We start from the raw sequence: 26,102 nt of genomic DNA, 5'->3' as shown, positions 1-26,102 counted from the left end.
TGCAGGGCGTGAGATTGGGGTAAAATTTCTTTCTATTACATATGAATTTCCAGTTTTCCTAGCATTATTTGTTGAAGAGGCTATCTTTTCTCCAATGTATGTTTATGGAACCTTTGTCTAGTATGAGATAATTACGTTTATGTGGGTTTGTCTCTGTGTCTTCCGTTCCATTGGTATTTATATCTGTTTTGGTGACAATAACATGCCATTTTTGTTACTATAGCTCTGTAGTATAATTTAAAGTATGGTATTGTGATACCTCTTGATTTGCTTTTTTTGCTGAGGATTGATTTGGCTATTCTAGGCCTCTTATTTTTCCAAATGAGCTTCATGACTGCTTTTTCTATTTCTATGAAGGACGTCATCAGAAGCTTAATAGGAATCACATTAAATCTATATAGCACTCAACATATGGAAATCAATACATGTAATTAATCATGTCAAAAGACAAAAAAAAACACGTGATTATCTCAATAGATGCAGAAAAAGCATTTGGCAAAATAGAGCATCCATTTTATGTTCAAAACACTGGAAAAACTAGGGATAGTAGGAACATACCTCAACATTATAAAAGCTGTATTTGCTAAACCCAAGGCCAACATAATTCTAAATGGAGAAAAATGGGAAGCATTCTCTCTAAAAACTGGAACAAGACAGGGATGCCCTCTTTCACCACTTCTATTTCCATAGTCCTGGAAATGCTAGCCAGACCAGTTAGACAGATGAAGTAAATTAAAGGGATACAAAAAGATAAAGAAGAACTCAAACTATTGCTATTTGCCAACAACATGATTCAATATTTAGAAGACCACCCCCCCAAAAATAACTCCACCAGAAAACTTTTAGAACTCATGAGTGAATTTAGCAAAGTACTAGAATATAAAATTAACACCCATAATCAATTGAGTTCCTATACATTAGTGATGAATCAACTGAAAGAGAAATTAGCCTTAAAAATAAATAGCCTTAAAATAATAAAATAGTCTTAAAAAATAAATATTTGGGACTCAAATCTAACAAAAGTGTTTGTGAAAGACCTTTACAATGAAAACTATAGAACTCTCAAGAAAGAAATTGAAGGAGACTTTAGAAGATGGAAAGATCTCCCATGTTCTTGGATAGGCAGGATTAATATTGTCAGAATGGCCATACAACTTGGTTTTATAAGCAACCATTTATTAGAACTGAGCCATACTCATGGCTTTTAGGGCTGCAGTAGCCTAGTTGAGTAGTAGCAACAGAGACCAGGGGCCCCCAAAAAACTCAAAATGTTTACTCTCTGACTCTTGATTAAAATGTATGTAGTCTTTCCATAGTCTACCTGTGCCACTTTGACATCTCTGTTCTCTTAGAGTTACTTTGGCATATTTTTTTTCTTGCAAGAATCTTCTCCTTTTGTAGACACAGATTCTGACTTTCTTGTTCTTATTTCTGTCCTTAGAGCTAGCAGGGCACAGGGTTCAGTAGGTGTTGTTAGAAACAGAGTACTCTGTTAAAAAAAAAGTTATTTTTACAAAGTTTTACTCACTTTCCTAAATGATAAACTCTTTAGGGGGTTAATGTTTAATCATTGGATATTACTGGGGGTAAACCAGGTTGCGTTTTATTTATAGGTACAGTTTAGGGGCTGCTAAGGTAAACTACAAAGTTGAGTTCAAGGATCTTAAGGAATAATGTTCTTGTGCTCAGTTTGTAATATCACTTAATAAGTGGTTCCACTGGAGTTTAGGATTGCAGTGTACACAATATTGTATGGGTTGTTTCACCATGTGAAATAGATGGCTAGTTCCTTCTTAGCTGTTTTTGTTGCCTACCTAGGTTGTAATAATATTTGGCTGTGCTACTCTCTTCAGAAAAACACCGAATATTTAAATTCATTTTAGGAAAAGCAGAGATGATTCACTAGATTCTTAGTGAGAAACCAAGTGACCTTGATTTTTCTTTGTTGTAAACCCAGGAAGTATTGATGTCCTTCTCCACATTACATTAGACACCCTTGCTCTTTGCCACTTCCGACCTGGCAGATGCTTTTCTGTCAGACTGCCTTCCATGGGAGCAAGCACTATCTTTTAATCTCTGAATCCTTAGTGCTTGGCACAGAGAAAGCTCTTGACAATTGTTTAATGAATCAATATATAAACAATGGAAGATCCAAAAATAACTCTTTCCCCAGGTATTGATTTTAAGCCATATACTTACAATTGTCTATTTCCATTTAAATCACATCCTTAAATATCTATGCCAATTTTCTGTTAAAATGACATGAAGTTGCTATCTATCTGTAAGAGACTGAGGAGGGGGGTACATTGTACCTAAGTTCACAGAACACAAGGAAAACTCTTAAACTTCCATGAGGTGACAGAAAATCCATAGCTATTCTCTCAGAATTGCCCTGAGTAAAGATTTAGGATAAATTAAATATCCTAGGGTTAGGATAAACGAGAAATCCAGAATTTAGAGTGACTTTCAGAGAAGTGAAAAAAATAATCCCAAATGAGACAAAATGAAAAAAAAATCTTAGTGAATAAAGGTTAAGGATAGCAAACATAGAGTATTTGAGAGCCTTCTGTGGAAGATTTCAGTGGTGCTGGTTTGTAGGACGTAGAACCATGAAGTATTAACATAGTATTCCAGGATGGATTTCTAAAACTCTCATAGTCAAGGTTCATTAAGAGCAAACAATTCTAATAAGCAAACATTTTAATAAAGAAATTTCCTAATAAATAAATGTATTTGTTGATTGAAAAAAAAAGAAATTTCCTATGTTGCAAAGGAGAGGCTGATTTAAGGTAATTAACAAGAGACAATAAAGTACTCTGGGTCTAGCAACACTGGAGAGCCTTTACAAAATAATTTGATCTTCCACATCCATGGATTCTGTATCCATGGTTTCAACTAACTATAAGTTGAAAATATATTTTTTTTAAAAAAAAATCACATCTGTACTGAATATGTACATTTTTTTCTTGCATTATTGCCTTAACATTATAGCGTAACAACTATTTACATAATATTTACATTATATTGGGTATTGTAAGTAACTTAGAGATGATTTAAAGTATATGGGAAGATGTGTATAGTTTATATACAAATACTATGCCATTTTCTTTAAAGGATTTAGCACATCTGCAGACTTTGGTACCCTCAGGGGTAGAAAGGTAGTCATGGATCCAATCTCCTGTGGATAACAAGGGCTGGATGTATTCCTAAAGCTGCAGGGAGAATATTAGAGGTCAGTTAAGAGCAGGAGCCATGGAAAAGGGGCCAACAGGGTGGACCTTGCAGAAGAACTTCAGAAGTAGAAGAATCCTAAGACGTGCTGGACAGGAGAGGAGCAGGGAAGAGGTTGAGGCCAATTGGAAGCCTGTGAGGGTGCCCGGGTGGTATCATTGGCAGGATCAGCTTCTCAAGGTACAGAATACATGGAAAATGGTGGGGAATGGACTTTAGGTTCGTGGGGACCAAAAATATCATCAGGCACAGGAACCGTCTCCAACTCTTCAGTTTACAAATGAGACCCAGTGTAGGGAAATGAAAGAGTTGGAAAGCCATTGCTTTCAACTTTAACACTCACTAGTTCTACATCCTTATAAATCAGTATCCAAGTAGCAAAGGCAGTCGATAGCATTGACTGAAGGAATGAATGAAGGAGCATTTTCAACATGTTTGCTGTGGTGCATTCCAAAGTTTGAGTGGACCATAAGGTCTTTAACTATTCCCTTATAAACAGATATATCTCTATTCCAATATTAATATAATTAGAATAACTATTATCATTATAATGTCAGAATTATTCATTAGAATTATGATGCTAAGTACTGTTCATTGAATGTTCACCACATGTCAGGCACCAGGTTTGTAAAAACACACACATTTAACCCTCACTGCATATATCTGAGTTGGATATTTAAACTTCCATTTTGCAAAGGAAGAAATAGAGGCTCACATACAACTCAGTCATAGCTTACCAAAAATCACACACCTACTACAGGATGGACCCAGACTATCCACAATATCTATTCAACATGAAAGCCCATCTATTTACTGTTTTCCTTTGTTACAAAAAATCCCAAATGAAACATCTTTGTATGTAAGTTTTAATGTGTTTGATAATTTCCTAGAAGGGGAATTAATATTTGTAGACAGAAACATTTTTTTTTTGGTACCAGGGATTAAACTCAGGGCTACTTAACCACTGAGCCACATCCCCAGCCCTTTTTATATTTTCTTTAGAGATAGCAGTCCCTTGTGCTCTGCTTGTTCATCTCTCTATCCTCCCTGGCAGTCACTTTTCTTTTAACTGTCCTTATTTTTTGCCTTTTCCGGAATGTCATGAATTGGAATCATAGAGCATGTGTCTATCCTTTCATATTGGCCGTATATCTTTTCATGGCTCCGTAACTCATTTCTTAGCACTATGTACTGGTCCATGGTCTGGATGTTCCTAGTTTATTTATCCATTTACCAACTATAGGACATCTTGGTTGCTTTCAAATCTAGGCAATTTATGAATCAATTTTCGGGGAACCTTCATGTGTGGATTTTTGTGTGGACACAAGTTTTCAACTCATTTGAGTAAATATTAAAGATCATTATTGGATTGTGAGGTAAGAGTATGTTCAGTTGTGTAAGAGACTGTCAAACTGTCTTCCAAAGTGGCCGTACCATTTTGTATTCTCATGTCCCTTATCCATGCCAGAATTTGGTATTACAGTGTTTTTAATTTTCACCTTTTTATTAAGTGTGCAGTGATATCTAATTCATGTTTAATTGGAATTTCTCTAATGACCTATTCATCATTAAAAAATTTTTAAAAATTTACTGGTGTTTAATTGACAAAGAAAAATTGTATTCATTTATTGACTGCAATGCAATGTTTTAAAATGTGTTGACATTGTGAAATGGCTAAATTAAGCTAATTAATTCCTCAGATATTTGTTGTATTAGTGGTGAGAACACTTAAAATCTATTCTCTTAGTGATTTTCAATAATATGTTCATTTATTAGTAACTGTCATCATTGTGCTTTTCAATAGCTCTCCAAAATTTATTCCTTTATCTGTCTAAAGTTTTGTATACTTTGATTCTTCTCCCAACCCCTCTACCTCCCGCTACCCATTGGTAACTCCATTCTGTTCTCTGCTTCTATGAATTCAAATTTTTTAATTCCTCATTATAACTGAGATCATGTGGTATCTGTCTTTCTATGCTTGGCTTATTTCACCTAAACATGATGTCCTTTAGGTTCATCTGTATTGTCACAAGTGACAGAATTTCCTTCTTTTTAAAGGCAGAATAATATTCCTTTGTGTGCATGCCACATTTTTTTATCCATTCATCTGTGGATGGACACTTAGGTTGATTCCACATCTTGGCTAATGTGAATAATGCTGTAGTCCATATGGGAGTGAGGATATTTCTTCTATATGCCAATTGTTTTCTTTGGACACATACGCATCGTTTTAAGAAGAGTTTTAAATCACTCTTCATAAAAAAAAAAAAAAGAAAAAGAAAAGAAACACGGGCAGTTTTTAACTGTGAATGTGCTTGTAGGGATAAAGAATAGAGTAGGAAATGCTGAGCTGGTCCAGGTTCTTTTGATTTACCACTTCCCTTAGCTCAATCATGATCACTAAGGTCGAAACCATGGAGCAGCATGGTTTCTCCTACTATGAAATACAGAGAAGTGTCTGCAGGACAGAGAGAAGGCCCAGATTGGAGATAATAACCTACTCTGCCACAGTGGTCTCAGGAATCAGAGTCCTTCTAGTAGAATTCTGTAGCAGGAGAAGAAAAGGAGACTTTAATTCAGTCTGAGCAGCAGGAGAGCAAGAAGTTACAAAAAAAAGGGTGTAAAGAATTCAGAGGTAGATTCTAAGGAGGGAAAGCACCGGGAACCTACGTGTAGCACTCTATTTGAATTCAAGCAAGTCTGGTTGAACATTTGTACAGGCTCTTATCCTCTCTGAGTCTATAAATTCTTCATCTTAACATTGAGCCAAAAGTTAAATCTGGGTACTTTATGTCTAGTCCTTAGCATTTGGGCCTTTTTTCAAAGTGCTCAAATGCCAAGTTAATGTGGCTTTCAACATACAACTGTCACAAAATTACAAATGACAGTGTCTTGGCAGGAAGTTCTTCCTGGTTTTGATGTGTTGGTGCTGCCAGATTTGTGTAACATGCCGATGCCAATCTGTCAAAAAGCCTGGTACAATATAAGAAAAACAGAAGGAGGCATGACATCCCAAGGACCAGGTGTGGTGGAGGGTGTTGGGGCCGCAGTCCACCCTCTCATCAGGCTACTGATAAGTAGTCCTCTACCTCAGGCCTTCAGGTTTCAAGGACATTTCTACCTCCCTTTATGGATTACATCTCAGACCACTTCCTGGAAGGCACCTGTACTCAGGTGCAATTCTGATGATGCTCAAAGCTCCTCAGAACCTGTCTGCCCTGGCCCACCTGAGCTCACCTCACTAAGAACAAATTCTGTCTCTTTAACGGGAACATGTCTAAGCTAATGTCACACAACATGTTCCCTTTTCTGTGCATCCTATGTGTTTTTTCCTCCTGGGATCCCATTTTATGAACCTTTTATAAAGGATTTTTTTTAATATATAAATAAGAGGGGATATTAGGAAAGTTACAGAAAATTTGGGAAAGGAAATCCAGGTCTGAGAGTAACCAAGAACAATTCTACCTCCCTTCTGTCCAGCGTGCAGGGCAGGTGAATGAAGTACTCCATTTGCTTTCTACTTTGTAGTTTAAGAGAAAGCTAGAAATAAATGTCCCCTTCTGCAGATTATTATCTTCCTCATTAGGTAAAATGTTATATTTTGCTCATAGTGGTGACATTTAAAATGTAGTTGTCCCATGATTTGCAAAGTAATTTATCTAAGAAATGATGAGGACAATGATGTGATACATAGACACTATTGCTGCAAGTTGTAAAACACTGACAGAACTGCGGATATACCCATGGCAGCCGGCTCTTCTGAATCATAGGAATGACATTTAGATGAAAGAAAATCACTGTCACACAGGCAGGCTTCCACTGCGTAGTGCCGTCAGGAGGGGTGCCCCTTGGAAGTGGACCAGAGAGAAACGGCACTTAAGAATTCAATTTTATTGAGAGAGAGAAAAAAAATCTTAAATTTTAGAAAGAGTTTTTGAGAGTAAGGAAACTATACGAGGACCTTAAAGGAAATATGAGCTTTGGTGTGATTTTTTAAAAAAAAAAAAATCAATATTAAGCAGCTCTTTGTTTCTATGAACTTCACTGAATTTCTCAGAAAATTCAGGCCAAGTAGGAAAGGTGAGCTTGAAGTTTAGGAGACAGAGAAAAGCAGGAGGAATGACTTGGGCAGCTGGTCACACAGGGGTTTCGGAGGCACAGAGTGTACAAGATCTCTTGGGGACCTCAGAGATCCCCGCAGACGTATAGGATGTAGAGAACAGATGGCCAGAGTCAAAGTCTGGGAAATGCCCACTGTGGTAAGCTGATAAAACATATGTCCATGTGCTAATCCCTGAAATTTGTGAACATGACCTTATTTGGGAAAAGCCTCTTTGCATATGGGATTAGGGTAAGAATTTTGAGATGAGGAGATTATCCTGGATTTTGGGGTGGTCCCTAAATGTCATCACAAATGTCCTTATGAGAGAGAGGCAAAGAGAGAGACTAGACACAAAGGGTAGAAGATGATGTGACACCAGAGACAGATTAGAGTGATGTGGGGCCACATGGCAAGGAACCCATGAAGTGCTAGCACCCATGAGAAGCTGAAGAAGGCAAAAAAGAAGAAACATATTCTCCTCCAAAGCTTCTAGAAGAAATGTAGCCCTGATAATTAATACCTTGGTTTTATATGTCTGACCTCTAGCACTGTGAGATAATAATTCGTGATTTTATTAACCCACCAGTGTTGTGGTAATTTGCTATAGCAACGTAAGAAACTATGGCCCTCCATTTTGGGAAACAGGAAAGTCAAGAAAGTTTAAAGAAGTAAAAGGTAGCCAAAAATTGTGTCATGAAAACTGAGGAAGAGTTTTAAACAGATGAGCAGAGGCAACCGTGTTAAATGTCAGAGCCTGAGGATAATGAAGAAGGAGGAACAGCCATTGATATGATAGATGATGATGGCAGCTAACTGGAGCTGAGCACCTGCTGTATGCCGGACACCGCCATAACACTTGAGAGGCATTTACTCAATCGACCTCACAATAACCCTGTCAGGGATGAACTCAGTTATTCCAACTGAACAGGCATGAAAATAATCAGCACAAGGTAACATAATAAGCGGTGTGGCTAAGATTTGCACGCAGAATCTCTGACTATAGAACCCACATTTTGACCACCATATGTATGTCTCTTTCCTTGTTCCTAAAGGTGTGTGTTTTCCAAGCTTCTGACCTTAGTCCTTTTATCAGGGTAGATGATAGCTCTCAGGAGGAAGAGGTATCTTCATAAAAATTATTTGAGGTGGAAAGAGGGAAGGAGTTAAAGTTTAGGTCACCCGGGCTCCATCTTCTCAGCTGAATGGGAAAGGAAGCTTTCTGTCATGGCTGAGAGAGGCAGCCAATTTTCAGGCCTCAGGAGTTTGGGAAAGATGGTGAGGGTATAATGAAGAAGAAAGCATAAATTTGAAGCTTGTTGCCCAGATAAACATGCTTGGCGTCATCTCCTTGCATTACGTCCAAGGAGTCTTTGCAACTCCTAGAGTGCAGGGGAAGAAGGGGTGGAGGGAGGATCATCATCTCACATCTGCTGTATGGGAAGTGTATTGCTCAGAGCTGACGGGGGAAGAAGGGAAATATAAAATCTGATCCTTGCTGGTAAAGACTCTTAAACTAGTAGGATCAATGGGCCATGTGTACACCAGGAGGTGAACAAGAGTTCAGAGTCGTTGCATAATGAGAGCAAATGGCAAGATGAAAGCCTAGAATGTTGCCTGGAATAGCAGAGGAACTGGAAGGGCCAGTGCAAACAGGTCTGTACGATGAAGGTTTTTGATTCAAGAACTAAGAAGACATTTCGGCACGGATGATGTCATGAGTGAAGTCTGCAAAAGAGAGTTCCAGAAGAGCTTGGGTCAAAGGAGTGTGCTTTAGTCAGCTTTTTGTTTTTGGCCACTGTAACCAAGAGACCTGACAAGAAAAATTTTAAGGAGGAAAAATTTATTTGGGGGCTCGTGGTTTCATCCGCTCAGTCTGATGATGGCCAACTCCATTCCTCAAGACCTGAGGTGAGGCAGAACGTGATGGCAGAAGAGTGTGTTGGAGGAAAGTAGCTGAGGACATTGCACCAAGAAGCAGAAAGACTAAGTTCAGCTCCTCAAGTGTATACCCCAAAGGCACCCCCCCAATGACTCACCTCTTCCAGCCACACCCCACCAGCCTACAGTGACCACTCAGTTAATCCCTGTTAGGGGCTTACTTCAGTGATTGGGTTAAGGCTTCTATTACCCCATCAGTTCACCTCTAAACCTTCTGGCATTATCTTACACGTGAGCTTTTGGGGGACACCTGATATCTAAACCATAACAGAATGTCAGAATTCTGCACCTTCTAATCCCTGCCTGGGTAAATCTCTAAGTTATCCAGAACCACTGCTAGACCTAAACGATTTATCTCTGTATTAGTATTTAGTTTGTCAGACCACATGGTATAGGGTTCAAATGCCAGTGAATCAGTCTCTGTATGACCTTGGACCAGTAACTCTTGAGTCTCAGGTTTCCCATTTGTAAAATGCAGATATTAAATTCTCTGGTTTTTTATGGTTGTGATAAGACATTGATGGGATAATGATCAATATGAAGCACAGTGTCTGACATTTAATAGAAAAGCAATATCAACCTTTTTTTTCCTGAAGTAATTAAGAACAAATTGGATGGTGCCATTTATTGGCTAACAATTCATTTCTAGACATGTGACTTCTGAATCTTCTACAAATCTTAACCTTCTCAGATGTCTGGAGTTTATTTGCTCTTTGGTGTGCTATCTATTTATTTATACATCTCTGTCTCCCCTGGACTTAGCTCCCATTTGAGGAGAACTCAGATGGGCCAGGCTCTTTGTCTGCACCTCTGAGGATTCTTGATTCTTAGAGAATGGAATGGATTTTCTCAGGCATTAGGGATTCTTCCCAAATTCCTGTGTATCAGACCCACTCTCCTCATATCCAGCCTCTCCAGGTGATATTCATTAACTGTTCTTTATTTTTTACATTTCCCCCATAATACACATTATTATATTTTCCAACACAGGATTCAACATTTCTAAGTAGCTATGTCATTTATTTAGTTATTGTCTGATGTCATTTTGTGCTTCCTTGAAGGGAGTTACACAAGAGTTTGGAAGTGCCAGACTGAGTCATAATCCCATTCCAATCTTCCACAAGTGGGTCAAGATGCAGCATTTTGGGGACAGTGGTTTATTTCATAATTTCAGGCTGAGACTGCATGTATCATCTGATGCTGATTTCAAATGTCTTTCCCATTCCCTTCATCTGTCACATGCGAGTTCATCTGGATTATTCTGGAGTCTTGATGTATTTACAGATGTTCAGGCTGCACATAAGTGGAAATGTGGAAATAATAATATATGTGTCGTGGAGCAGGGTGGAGTGGAAGAAAAACAGGTTGCTGCTGAGGTATCAGTCATACCCACAGAGAGAGACATTTAGGTTTAGAAGGTTCACACAGTCTGGGCATTGGTGAGAAAGCCTGCCAGACCGTCTTCCAAACTGGTTGAGTCTTCCAAAACTGAGGCTGAAGCTCACAGCATCATGGGCTTAGCAACCAGATCTTGGGGACAGAAAGCAATTCACGAGGAGGTAAATGTGTACAATCCCAGGACAGCAGTTGGTTAGCTCACACTGAGAACCCTGCCTGCTGATAGGCAGTGATGCTGGTGTGATTACTTTCTTCCTGTACGAGGAGCCAAGTCCCATTCCGTATGTTGTCTGGCAGACTCTGTCAGAATGAGGACAGTTAGTGATAAAGAAGAGTAGAATCATACATTAGGGCTGTCTGGCTGTGCAATTCCAATTCTTAAAGTTCAAGACTGCTTTTTGGACCGGCACTGTACATATTTGTCTCTATTGCACTGTTTTAATGTTTCCTTTGCTAGCCAACCCCATTCTAATTTATATTTTCCTTTCTTAAGGTTCATTAGAACTTATAAATTGACCACCCAGGGGGTGGGGAGAATTTAAAATGACTCTTCATATCTTTGGCATGACCAATGATTGATAGTTTTGCAGTTTATCTGTGAGTGCAGGTTTATTATTACCTCTATTACTGGGATTTTAGTAGACTTCTCACAGTGGCCTCCAAGTACTAATAATCTATAAATGTATTGTTTTCTCTTACCAGGCCTCAGTCTCCTTATCTTTAAAAGGCATCAATTCTAAATACTAAAATATCTTCCAACTCTAAGTTTAAATTTATACTTTCAGGATTCAAAAGATTGTTTTGGGGGGTTGGGTACTGAGGATTGAACGCAGAGGCACTCAACCACTGAACCACATCCCTAGTCCTATTTTGTATTTTATTTAGAGATAGGGTCTCACTGAGTTGCTTTAGTGCCTCGCCCTTGCTGAGGCTGGCTTTGAACTCGAGTTCCTCCTGTCTTAGCCTCCTGAGCCACTGGGATACAGTTGTGCTGCACCCAGCCCGGCTCAAAAGATTCTTAATAAAAAATTCTGCAATTTGGTGAAGCTTAGCTTTCCTCTGTCAGATAACACGATTCCTGATAAATCCCACTGCCTTGATGGCATTATAAGACTAATACTCTCTTTAAAAAACAGAGCTGGATTCTGCCATCTATGAGTTTGAATTCTAGCTCTGTCCTCACAGAGTTTCTTTGGATAAATCCTGTCACCTTTCATATTTTACTGGGGATTCTAAAATGATTTTATAATTTTCTTTCCCATCAGCATTTATTAACAGGAAATTTTCTATAGTGAATAACTTTCTTTCAGCAACTCTTTGTGTCTTTTGAAATATTGTGGGTAAAGGGAAGGCAGGATACATGCTTACTTTTTCCCTTTTATCAATTTCCTGAGTAGTGAATTGGTATTTTAGCAAACACCAATGGCAATCAGCGAGCATTTTAAAAAATACATCTTTTGAGCTCAGAACTTTTTTGACCAGTTGATAAATATCAGTGGATATAATCCACTTTGATGAAGTTGATGTAAGTCAACATGATCAATATATGCTTTTGATGAGATGGACATGATGTCTAAAATTGGCTTTAGACTACTCCAACAATGAAAAAGCAGGCTACCAACAAAGGGAGAGGGATAGATGGAGCAAAAATGGAAGAGTCTTGGTATTAGTTGCCGGGGATAGGTACATGGGTTTCCTTATACTATTACTTTACTTTTGGTATGTCTGAAATTCTCTTGAATAAAATATTTCTAAAAAATTCACATAATTCTAGATTATCAGAGGTGTAAATGTGGATGATTCTATCTGTGCATTCCATAGAGAATGTTCCCTGATTTGTACTGAAATTCCAGTCACTTCAGAAACAGTTCCTAAGCCCCACAGCCCCTGACAACAGGGTGCCAAATATGTGCATATTTTCCTAGGACTTTGAAAATAATTTTGATAAAAGTTTACTGTTTGATTTTATTGAACACACATTCCTAAAAGTCTTGCTGTGATTACTAAGGACATCCATTTTTGAATGAAGCAATGTTTAGTAAATAACGTTATGTGAAAATCTACTGATATTACAATTCTAGTATCACTAGCATTTCTTAGGAATTTGAAACATACCAGCTTATGCTCTCTGGTATTCATGCAAGAACATAACCTGACATTTTAGTCATTCGGAACTGACTTCTTTAGTCTAATGGTGCTATTTCTCGTTCCAGGTTTAAGTTTATCTATTCATGGGGCTGAAAAGCGTTTGCAAATCCATCAACGGCGAAGTGTGGCAAGCCGTCCAGGGTCACGTCGTCGCCTGCCCGTGGTCAGGCATTCCTCACTCCCACCAGGCAGAAGGTCAATAAAAATGGAGGCAAGCTCTTCTGGAATCACTAATGGAAAAACCAAAGTTTTCCATGCAGGTAATGCACGGGGAAGTTCAACAGGGACCCATTTTTACAGCAACCTGACACAGCCTTCATTACATTCATTATGCTATATGTCCAATTAAGCTTATTTTATTTTTTTTCCCAGAAGTCTTGTTTCATACTCTTTCTCTGTCTTTACTTCAGTCAGTGGTAAATCGCCACCAAGACGAATAACAGGAGATGGATGTATCAGAAGAGGTTAATAATTCATTCCACCTACAGTGGTAGAATCTAAATGAAAATCAAACAGATAAACTCCTGCTCCGTTTAGGAAAAACTTATATACTAAAATAGAGATTTGGCCTTTTTCCTGATAATTTACTCTAAAATAGTTCAGAAAAAAAAAATTCAAGCTAAAAGTACCCGCTTAGAAACCCAAGTTATCCGGATTGTCTTGCTCACATCCTTCGGAGGTCAGGGGAGAAGACTAGAGTCATTCTATTAGGTTTCATGGCCTCTGGGATGCACTTGTGGTCTCTTAAAAATGTTAAAAACAGTTCTACATTAAAGCACGTGATTCCAACTAAAAGGTTGTATGTGTTTGTTTGGGGGAGAAGCTCATTTAAATATTCATTCATTCATTCACTCATTCATTCAACAAATACTTATTGAGTAGGCTAGCCATTGTTTTGGATGATGAAGAAACATCATTTAAAAGGTAATGTTCCTGGAAGGTGATATTGTGGACATGTTGAATTACAAGGGAATTTAGATATCATTCAGAATAACTCACCCCATCTTAATTTTTTTCTGTAATTTCCTAGCAGGTGGTGACCCAATCTAAGCATCTTCATTTGACACTGTGTCCTCTTCTGTGTCTCTTCTGCCACTTTCCCCTCCTCCCTTATAAACAAAACTTTGGGCAGAATAATCTACTTTCCAGTCACCCTTCAGCCAATCCAATCTGGTTTCCAGTTCTTCCTCTCCACTGTGGCCATTCTTGAGGCCCTTAGTGATCTCCTTTTATCACAAGTGGTAGACGCTTGCGACACCCTTCTGATGCTGCAGACCTGGTTGGACCACATACTTCTTCCCAGAACACTGTTCCATATGCTTTTGTAACAAACTTTTGACTTCTCCTCTTCTCCCACGTGTAGCTTTGCTGTTTTCCCAATGTCTAGTATCTCTCTCTTTCCCCTGCCTCCCGTCCCAGTTCATCCTCTATAGCAAATCCTAAAAGAGTCATCTCTCTGCTTGATCGATGTATGCACCTTGCTTGTCCTATTGTTGATAGGGTCATATCCAAGTGGTTTAGCATGTTAAAAGGAAATGTACTTTTCATCCTTCAATTTTGCACCTGATTCTGCCTTAAACTTTATTACCCTACTGTATCTATTAGGATTCAACTGGAAAAACATAAGTGGTGTGCTAGAGACTGATTGTAGGAAATTGGCTTTTGTCATGTTGGAACCGAGCAGGCACGTTTGACTTCTATAGGGCAGGCCATCTGGAAGGGCGGGCTGTAACACTCATGCACAGCGACAGCTACTGTCCACAGGTGGAACTGCTTCAGGGAGGCCTTAGTTCTGTGTTTAAGGCCTTTCAACAGATTGGATCAATCCTCCCTAAATTATGACTAATTAGGAAACGGGGAACAGACCATCACATCTGTTCATATTGATGGGCTTTCAGTTCTTTAAATATGTGGTGCTGTTTCATGCCTCTGAACCTTTGCATATGCCGCTCTTTCTAGGATTCCCTGGTTTTGCTCCATTATCTTTTCTTATTTTGATACTACCTGTCTGTCTTCTGCAAGGTCTTCAAGGCCAGTTTGGATTGTTTGTCTTTGTACTCCCAATAAATATTTATAGGGTAGAACCAAACGGAACTCCATCAGCGGTTTTTTAGAGCTTACGATAGCTTTTTAATTGCTCTGCCTGCCTGCCTTTTAATGAGTACTTGAGATACATCAGAGAACAGACAAAAATTCCTGCCCTAGGAGAGATCACTTACTAGGTGGGAAAAAGAATAAATCAACATAATAAATAGATAAACTATACAATATATAACCAATATTATAGTTGTATACAACTATCTTTTAGTTGTAATTACTGTATATAGTTACATATTAACTATATATAACGTAATAAATATGTAGTGTTTATGATGAGGACATTATGGATTAAAGAATAAGTAAAGGAACCTGGTAGTGGAGAGTGGGCATGTTATAATTTTATCAGGTGGGCAGAGCAGGTCACATTGTGGAGATGTACAAAGAATAGAAGTGGCTGAGGACCATGATGTTTGGGCAACTGAATTCCCTAGGGTAGGAGTCAATCTGCCAGTTTGAAGAAGCATACGGAGGTCAATGAACCAAGAATGTAGTGAGCAAGGAGGAAAAACTCTGCTCAATGAAGTCTCAGGGACCTGATGTAGCAGGCCATTGTAAGTACTTTAAACTTACAGTGGGAGATGTTTAAAGAGGGAGATCTTAGAAGGTTTTGAGAATAAGAGTCTCATGACCTAAAATATTTTAATGAAATCACTTCAGTTGTTTGAGGATACACTATGGGATAGTGGGGAGAGGACAAAAAGAGGAAGGTCAAATAGGAAACCTCCAAAATAATCTAGTTGAGAGATGACAGTAGTTTCTGACTTAGAGTAGAAGATATGATGGTGATAATTGAGATTCTGGATATATTTTAAAATTGGACAAACATAATTCTCCAATAGAGTGTAAGTGGGGTAAGGGAAAAAAGGGTTAAAGATGACTCAAAAAGTTTTTGGTATGAATAAACTGGCTTAATATTATCTGAGATTGGGAAGGCTGCCGGGGAAGAATATTTGTCTGGTTTGAGGGCAAAGATAAGGCTGAGATCAGAATTTGGATTATGGATATGATGTTCAAGAAGTGGCAAGATCATGTGGGTGGGAGGATAAACATATCTGTAGTTGAGAGATTACACCACAAAGGAGATTTAAAATTGACAGCTGTATTATATACATGACATTCAAAGTCATTGTATAGAAAGAGATGACTAAATGAAGAAATACAATTGGTCCCTCATTTTGGTAAGTTTTGCATCTCTGTATTTAATCAAGTGCATATCAAAATTATTTGGAAAATACTTTTATATATGCAGAACATGAACAGACTTATTTCTCTTATCATTATTCCCTGAACAATACATAAAAAATTTACATCTTATTAGGTATTGCAAGTAAAAAGAATGTGAAAAACTGAGAGATGGGTGAGCAAGAAATGAAAGACAGAGACCAGGCAGAGATATGCATGAGAATTTATTTGTCAGAGCTGACAAATAAAGGCACATTTCTCCATAGATGGAGAGAGGCAAAACAGGCTTGGGATTTGGGACTTTTATGGGGCAGGCTCAGGGATTAGATCTGTGCAGGGGGCAGTGAAAGGTTGGGTTGGTATGAGGGAGTGGTGAGCCTTTCTCAAAAACACTCTTGGATGGGAAAGCATAATTTTTCTTAAAATGGCAACTGTCACATAAGATTGCTGTCCAAATGGTAAGCAAGGACCTTATAGAAAGTATTATAAGATGATTTAAAATATATAGGAGGATGGGACTGGTTACATGCAATACTATACCATTTTATATAATGGACTTGAATATCATGGATTTTTGACATCCATGGGGTGTCCAGGAGCCAATCCCCTATGAATACTGAGAGGTAAGGGTATAGACAAAGAGGGTAAAGGATGAAGGACTAAGACCTGGGGCACTCTAACACAGTAATAAATGGTCACAGAGGATATAAACCACAGTAAGAAAGGCCAAGAAAAATGCAGCAATAATGATTAGAAACATCATGTCCTAGAAGCTAAAAAAGCTTATACAGGAAAGAGTGATTATCTAGGTTACAAGTTGAAAGCCAAGTTAAGTTGAGGACTGAGAAAATTGGCCATTGATTTTAGTAAAGTGAAAGTTAATGGTGATTTGGATAAGAGCAGTTTTGGTGACATAGTGGAGATGAAGCCATGATTGAAGTGGGTTTAAGAGAGAATGAAGGCTACAAATAGATGCTGTGGATATAGACAACTTTTTTTTTCTATGAAAGACAGTAAAGGAACAAGGAAGCTACTGGGGAGTAAAAGTGAGGCCAAGATAGAGTTTCTTTCCAAAATAGCAAACCTCCAGTAGAAAATGCATGATATTAAAGAGAGGTGAGAATTTGTGAGATGGTGTCCATGGCAGGATGGGAATTATGCACAATAAGGTCATAGGTAGCATCTGTGATGCTAGGTAACAGGTGGAAAGATGGAATCGATGGTTTTTGGCAGTTGTGATGGAGGTATGAGAAATTTTTTTTCCCATTGTGTAAGTTTTATCTTTAATGTGGTTGAAAGGAAGATCACCACTGGGAATGAAAATGAAGCCAGAGATGAAATCAAACATGAACAGAAGGGAGTGACCACAGTGATTGATTATATGACTTAAGCCTGAGGAAGAGGGAAGTAAAGACATGAAGAAAGAGAAGAATGCTGAAAAGTTGGTAGGATCCGTTGGATGGAGGTCTTAGAGGGGTCCAAAGGGTGTTCAAGTTAGGGTAATGAAAGAAAGAGCTGGGAAAGTAAGAATAGATAGATGGTCAATCAGTGAGACAAATAGCACTGATATTGCAGAGGTGGGTAGTATTTCTGGGAAAGACAAGGTCTAGACCAGAGTTTAAAGTAAGAGACTGTACTAGGACATGGGGTAAAGTTATTGAGACTGAGAGGCAAGAGTATGGGAAAGATCATTTATACATGCAGTCAGCCCTTCTTATCCATGGATTCTATTCTGCATTTCTGGATTCAACCCAATGTGTATCAAAAATGTTTGGAAAAAAATTGTTTCTGTATTGAATGTGTACAGACATTTTTCTTGTGATTTGTGATTTTTCTCAAAACAATATCACTTGCATCACATTAGGTGACATAAGTAATATAGAGATGATATAAATTACACTGGAGGCTGTGTGGAGGTTAAATGCAAGGGTGTATGTAAGGAATTTGAGCATTTTATGTAAGGGACTTGGGCATCTGCAGGATTTGCTATCAGTGGCGGATCTTGGAACCAATCTACTATGTATACTGAGGGATAGTTTTAAATAGAAATGGTCAGGAATTGGTCAGGTAGTTTTGGGAAGAATGATGAGCCAGGTTAACTGCATCAAGGAATAAGGGAATGTAACCTGGGAGATAGCAGGTGAGTGCAGAGATGAAGAATAGAAGGCGACACAATAAAACAATGTAAGATTCAAGGCTGGGGGTGTTTAGGGAAAAGGGAAGGATCATGGTTAAAGGTAGCCTTGAGACTCAAGGAAGATACCTGCTCCTCCTCCTAATCCAACTGGTGCCAGGTCTATGGGGAAAAAATAGAAAGAAAGAACCACTGGGACATAGTGGCCTCTAGGAAAATCTAGGTTTTTATCAGATCTAGATGAAGGGAGCAATCTGAGAAGAGGTTGATGATAGACAAGAATTCTGGAGGGCTTAGTAGAAGAGTTTGGGTGTTATCTTACTGCCTTTGCTGGCGCTCTCCATTTAATTTTTCCAAACCACCTCAAAGTCCCACCCTAGAGAAGATGATTAACCTTAGCTCTCCTTTTAAAAATCTTTAGGGTTATCCAGAAGAAAGTGCTGCCTTGGGAGCCCATTTTCAAGTCCTCTATAATTTAACCTCTCCCTACTTTTCTGAACTTTTCTCCTTTGATATTCCCATTACCCACTTTTCTATCACTTTTCACAATTTCTCTATTAGGCTTTTGCTCTTTCTCAGCCATTTCTTGAGCACCTTTATTTTAGAGTGCTCTTCCCCAATAAATCTCTAGCTCTTTCATAGCTCAATATGTCATTCAAATTCCTCTTCCTCCAAGAGATCTTTTAAGAGCTCACTGGTTGGAATTGATGTGTATCAAAAATGTTTGGAAAAAAATTGTTTCTGTATTGAATGTGTACAGACATTTTTCTTGTGATTTGTGATGTCTCACTTCACCATGCTTCCACAGAACTTGGAAGCCTGATAAAAGTTCACCTGATTTAGAGTGTCACACTTCTGGAAGGCAGAAATTATACTGGATTAACCTTGTATCCTCTATCACTCCTAACTAACCCCATGCACTGTTCAGAGTAGGTTCTTAATAAATGATTATTTGTTGCTTGTCAAAATCTATTCTACATGCCAGATACGGGTTTGCACTCTGAAATTATAGAGACTAAACCTAATTTTACTTTCATGCAGTCCTTCAGCTGTTTAAAAACTCATCCTGAATTATTTTCCAACTGAAACATTTTCCTGGTTTCTTTACTGCTTTACTAAATCACATGATATTCAAATTCTTCACCATCTTACCCATTCTGCTCCTGGAAACAGTCTTATTTCATTAGACTTTGAAAATACAGTGCTTGGACTTGAATGGAATATTCTGTTATAAGCTGACCCAGACAGAGTAGAATCAGTCTGTTCCTTCCTTTAATTGACATTCTTTTCTATTAGTATAATAAAAGTGGAATAAATGTTATTTAGACACTTCCTAATGGTGTAATATCAACATGGGATAATTTAGCAAGTCTTAAGTTCTCTGCCCTTACTTTAAGAACACTTCACTACATTTATCTATTTATCATGGTGTCACAGGTTACTAAAACCTACATACATTGACTGTTGGTTGAAAAGAGAAGTAAAGCCAACCCTTTAGCACAGAATAATAATTAAGAAAAATTATGTTTAAAAATTACAATTATAAACCATATTTTTAAAGTATATTTAAAGATCATTTTATTCTGGCAAGGTAGCATGTGATTTCAGTTCCATCCTCTTTATTCTTAGTGTGTTTGCACTAATGCATCATAGTTCTTGGTGGAAGATTATGAAACAGCTCTCAAACTCAGTTTCTTACTTACATAGTGAGTCATATTTTTTAGAAGTACACAGATGTATTAGTCATTTTGAGGCCTTTTAAGTCATCCATCTACTCTTCACAAAGTTAATGATTTCAGTTCCCAAAGCACTGTCTGAAAGCCCACTCGGACTGGTAGCTTAGGGCCGAAAGAAAGAGCCCGCGACTGTTGTAGACTCTTCATGTCATCGTCCTGGATGATTTCACTTCCTTGGTCTCTGCCCCGCCTCCTGAAATTTACAAACATTTCTGAATGCCTACTTTGTACTAACATATACTTATTTGAAAGACACCTTCCTTAGAACTGGAATGGTACCAAACTCAGGGAGCTCAGAGTCATGTTTAAGAGACAGTCAGGGTTCTTTGTTATAAAAACAAAAACCAAACCAGTTATTTAATTCAAGCAAAGAAGGAATTTAAATTTGGAGAATGAGGAAAACTTAGGAAACTAGCTTTAAAAAAGGAACCAAAGCCAACAAATGAGTTATTTGATTATCTGGAGTAAACGAACTCTTACCTTTTTCCATCACTTGGCCCATGTTTTCAAGCTTTGAAAGAGAGGGTCCTATTGGCCATGGTCCTTTCCTTTGGTTGGATTGATGGTGATGAGGCAAAGGTTAGTACAGGAGGAGACCTCTCCTTTCAGCCTTCAGAATGGAAGGTTAGGACCCGTTAATGTCTCTTTCCAAATGGATTATACACCGCGAGGGAGTGAGGGAGAGGCATATTCCCCAAAGGAAACAGAAGTGACGTTAGGAAAGAATATGGGAAAATACCCAGTATGGAAAGTGCACTTAACCTATTTTGATAGAAGTCAAATGGTATTAAGGGCTACAATGCAGATTTAAAGAAAGATGCAGGAGCATTCTGACTGTGGACTGTCAACAGGAAGAAAGGGAGATGACCACCCAGATGTAGGAAAGAGCATAATAAGACAGTGCACTACACTGGTTATGAATGCAAGCTTTGCTGTCAGGTTTAAGACCCAGATATGTCACCTGATAGCCATACGGCCCTGGACAAATTACTTAATTTCTGTAAATCTCAGTTTCCTGATCAGTAAAGAATGTTAATACCTATCTCACAGTATTAAGTGTTGCCAGATTAAATACAGGGCTCCCAGCGAATTCAAATTTTAGAAAAACAAGTACTTTTTGAGTGTATGCCCCCCAAATTGCACATACTTATTATAAGAACATACTTACAATAAGAAATTATGTTGTTTATTTGAAATTCCAATTTAGCTGGATATCCTATGTTTTTAGGCATTATGTCTAGCAAGCCTTTTATAGCCTTTTTGTGGCAACTAAATAACTTCATTTCTGTCAAATACCCACTATGATGCCTGGTGCTTAGTAGGTGCTTAGTAGTAAATGGCAGTGATCATTTTTGTGTTCCCATCATTCAGAAGTCTAAAAGTGTACATGTCCCAGAATCATTTCCTGCTTAGTCACCACACCGTAGAGCAGCTCCACAGTGAGCCTGTGCCAGAACCCATAAGATGGGGTCTCATTATGCTGCATCGACAAAGGAGCCATTTGCTTCTATGTTGTATGGTTTCTTTCTTCTTTGGATTGTTTCAGATGCTTCTCTTGCTTATTGATTTTTGTATTGTCTGTATCCTTTAGTCAGTCAAAATTAATGAATATTATTTCTATTTCACTTTATAGGTCACTAATAAAGAATAAAATAGTACTAGATGTGGGTCTATAATTCAGGGTTCAAGAGAAGAGTGAACTGATGCATTGACGTCAGTTTTTTTGAGTTTAAAGCTGTAAATTTTAATGGGTAGATCAATTTTTCCCAACTTAATGTTATCAAATAGAATTGGAAGCTTTCTGAAATATTTCTACTGTTACTTTTTCTTTATCAGTTAGGCCCATTATATAGTTCTGGAGAAGTTTCATTAGTCACAGAAAATGTCCTTTGTTCTCTTCTAGAGTTTGTAAAATGACCTTCTGCTGATATGTTTCATTACCTCCCCAAGCGATTTCTAGCATAAGTGTTTTTATAAACTTGAGTGGTCCTTTCCCCTTTTGTGCATGATTATTTCCCCCTTATATAAATACGGTATTTAAATGCTGAAACTTACAGATTTCATAGGAAAGAAACTTTAGGATTTTGTTTTTCCAATGAGCCAGAACAAGTAATGTGCTGTCTGAATACCTAGCATTAAATGCATAGTTTGACAAGAACAAAATTATAGCTACAATTTATTAAACACACCACTATATTCTCTATCTCAAAAAACACAAGTTCTTTGTATTCATTATCTCATTTAATTCCCATTATATCTTCATTTTATTGTCCTTATTTTAGAGATGGGGAAAGTAAGGCCCAGAGAAGAGTAAGTCTAGCTCAAGGTCATACAGTCAGTAAGTCCTGGAGGCAAGACTCCCACTCAGGTGGCCTAATTCTCTCATTCAGTGTGCTGTTATCTTCTCCTTCAAACAACTTGGGAGCAATATTTCTAGCAAGTTAGCATAACAAAGCCTTGGAAAATTTAATTTTAAAACTCTGCAATAGTTCAAACCTTAGCATAAGAAAACCAACTGAAAAAAGGTCCAGTTAGATTCTTTTGAACACAAATGCAGTCATTTGAATAAATTCTTCTTATTTTTTTTCTATATAAGTAACATTCCACTTTGTAGCTTTTCTGCTTTTTCTAGTTAGCACTGGGCTTTTAATTTTTCATTCTCCTTTTTTTCTGGTTCTGGTATTATAAAATTTATTCCTATTTCCCTGAGTTTTGAAGATTACTTTCTGGAACCAAAGTCAAGATTTGGTCTCAAATTAGGGAATAAATTGAACTCAGTAAGTACCTTTCAAGATACTTCATATATAGGAAAGAAAAATAAGAAAAAGGCAAATGTATGGCAAATTTTTGGAAGGATACTTATGATACCAGCATCTTATATTGAGATGATATTCTATTTTCCAAAGAGCATTCACAAATATTTCTCTTACATTTCATTTAGTTCTTACAGCAGTCTGTAGAGTGCAATTACCCTTATTCTGTTGTGGTTCAGAAAATGAGATTACTTGTCCCAAAGTGCAAATTTAGTAATTGATGGACTCCCATCTAAAACCTGTATTTTTAAATTTCTAATGAGACTTTTCCCCCCACAGTGCCAACTTTGGTTTCTTAAAAATGAGAATTAGTTGAGTGTGAAACTTTGTTGTTTTCTCTTCCCCCTTTCTGCAAACAGATATTATTGAAAACAGACTGAGGCTTGTTTACTGAACCTAAGGAATCTGGATATTCTACTGAATAGCTCTGAAGCTGAGACAGAATTCTCTGTTTCCCAGTTTGTGAGATGGATTTTTGTTATGGGTGGTAGAGAAAGTCTTTCATGACTTTGAAATTGTAGGAAAGAAGATCCATAAGGGCTGCTTTAGACTTCTCTTTTGTTTCTCATTGTATTGAAGGTGAAGGTGGTGCCTTTCAAAACAGTGCTGTGGTTTAGAAATAACAGAAATCATACTTCATTTGGATCTCTTCCTCTTTAAGTGGAGTTCTTTTCAATGTGTGATTTGAGTTGAGTAAATAAGGGTGTGCATAGGAAAAGAAGCTATTTTGGGCCTAGCCAAATGCAGGCATTGGTTATCAGTGCTCCTTGCTATCATTTGCTGAGTAATAAAATTGTGTTTTCTAAAAATACATACCAAAATTCTTCACTTACTTGCATTTTCTTTTTCCTTTGCCAAGGGACACATGCACATTCTCTTGACCTATGTGATGCATTTAGACAGAATTTTCCAGAGGATCTTTTCACAAGTATTTGAATGAGAATTAGTGAATCACATAAAATGAATGAGGGAAAGTCATACAAAAGGCAGCCACAAAGAAAACCAAATGATTAATTTCTGGGAAGAGAAATTTATTTGTAAAATTTAAAATTACTTATTTTACCCAAGACTATTTCAAATAGTTTACACTTAATAAGCTTGGGGACATTTAAATGTTTAGCTCAGATCATACAATTATAACGAGTAGGGAGTTGAGATTTAAAAGCATGAGCCTTTCACCATCGTAGACAGTTGATTGATAGTGAGCTTCTACTCTGCTTAGTTAACTGAGAGCTGAGCAGCCAAGGCACAAGGTAGGCAGAGTCCCAGCTTTCATGAGGCTTATCATGATGCACGTTGAACACTCATTTCAACTCCTTCTGTATATCCAGTCTTACGCATCAAAAGAGTAAACATTAGAGTGAAGCTGAAAATCTCAGACTTTCTGATCTATAACTTCTCCTAATCCTGAGTTTCTCTTTTCCTCTCACCTACAAGAGTCCTTGTCATCCTAGCAACAGACCTTAGCATCCAAGAGATTGGAAGACACCAAGGATTCCCAGCCTTCAGGGACTCTCAAGTCATTCCTGCTATTTGGAGCTTTTAGTGCAGGGTGTATTATAACCTAGGAGATCATGATTTCGCCAATCCTGGGAAACATGGAAGCAATTTTGTTGAAGGTCAGCTGTTGTTGGGTGACTTTCGCAGTAGAATCATTTCCATTTGAGTTGAGAAACATCTCCCAGCTATTAGCCAAATGTGGCACTCCATTCAGGATCCAGTGTAATTGGGTGATTAAGACCACTCAGTGTTAATCATCTGAAGGAAGAACTTTGGCCTTTTAGTTACTAATGTGGGTGAATCAATCTGTTTATTCCTACTAACACAAACCAAGCTTTCTTCTGTAAGGGAGTGAACTTTCAACCTCACTAGATTTATAGTTATCCAACACTAATAATGTAAAAGAGCATGGCTTATGGGTCTTTTACAATAGCTCTTATTGATACCTGCTTTATTGTGAAGCCTTTCTAGCTTATGGCATGCTGAATAAATTTTGTTGGATATTATAAATGAGGCTAAAGAAACAGAAGGATGGAAAGTCTTTCCAGAACTGGTAGAATATCCCACATGTAAATCTAGAATTTCCAAAAAAAATTTCAGATCCTTCAGAAGAATTGTGTTTATTTCTTTTCTTTTTCTTTTTTTTTTTTTTAAAGATTTTTCTTGAGCATTGATTGATGCAGAGAAGGGCTGTAAAGATAAAATGTCCCTCCCTGCCTTCTTAATAGTTCTCCATCTTCACACTGTCATAGCAATACTGAATTCACCTATGAGGAGTTCAAAACAAAACTCCCGATTTAAAATATGGTATCTTTGCAGTCTATTAAGTCCAAAAACATTGCATATGAAGATTTATTTTAGATATTTAGCTCATGTTTTGAAATAGCACTGTTACCTATCCTGTAAAAAATGTTGCCTTTGAGGATTTGCATTAAACCTACTTCTCAGGGTAGGAACTACCATTTTCTATTTGTGAAATATAAATAGGATATAGGCATCAGCTCAAATCCAGCATTGTTTATTATGCAATAATTGCCAAAAAAACATTTGACCCCTTTTGCCTACTTTGTATATTCCCCATCTTTTGTGTTACACGGGAAGGTAAGATTTGACTTGTCAGAATTCCCTTTATTTTTGTTTTAATATTAAGTAACTATTCTGAGTCTCAAGTGACAGGATTTTTTTTACCAAATTTTTTTCTCTGTGCCTAGGTCCTAAGACTGGAATAGATCCTCATTTTGCAGAGAAAAATGTCATAAATTTTTTTTTAAATTGAATCTGCCTGATCTAACACCATGGGCCAAATTATTTGCATATACTGTCTGTAAATTTTACTAGAATCTCCAAAAAATGTCATCCTCTCCACTTTGTAAATGAGAAATATGAAACTTTTTGAGCTTATTATATAATGGTTCAAAGTCATAGAAAAGTCAGATTCAAATCCAGGTCACTTTTTAATGCCAAAATCTACTTTCTCCACCACTTTGTGTTAACTTGCAAATATTAGATCTGCCTATATTTGATTGGACAGGAAATGGAATTTTAAGTAATTTATTTAAAGTTATTACACTAAGGCAATCTAGTAGAATAAGAACAGTGATTTGTTGGGCAAGTAGATGTCAAATGGAGAATTACTGTGATGTAAGTAACATTGTCATATGTCATAGCAGGAAAAAATAAGTACTATAGAAAATTGACAAATCAAGAAACAATGAAATACACACATGGAAATATCGAACAGAAACTTAAAAATGGTAACTCTGGAGAAAGAAGACGGAATTGCAAAAGGGATAGCTTTCATTATAAGCCCTTCAATACTT

At 37.5% G+C, this 26,102-nt stretch overlaps 1 protein-coding gene across 5 annotated transcripts in view; it reads left to right on the top strand.

Moving 5' to 3' along the window:
- Positions 1 to 26,102, top strand: part of Ano4 (anoctamin 4) — a 384,018-nt gene that overhangs the window by 180,412 nt on the left and 177,504 nt on the right. For all 5 annotated transcript variants that reach the window (XM_078052935.1, XM_021724481.3, XM_040279417.2 and 2 more), the window contains one exon: positions 12,883 to 13,077. In XM_078052935.1, coding sequence (XP_077909061.1) covers positions 12,883 to 13,077 — 195 coding nt within the window. The remainder of the gene's footprint in view (positions 1 to 12,882; positions 13,078 to 26,102) is intronic.

Source organism: Ictidomys tridecemlineatus, chromosome 6 (assembly GCF_052094955.1).
Source record: "Ictidomys tridecemlineatus isolate mIctTri1 chromosome 6, mIctTri1.hap1, whole genome shotgun sequence".
Lineage (NCBI taxonomy): Eukaryota > Metazoa > Chordata > Mammalia > Rodentia > Sciuridae > Ictidomys > Ictidomys tridecemlineatus.
This window is presented reverse-complemented; position numbering and strand designations above follow the sequence as displayed.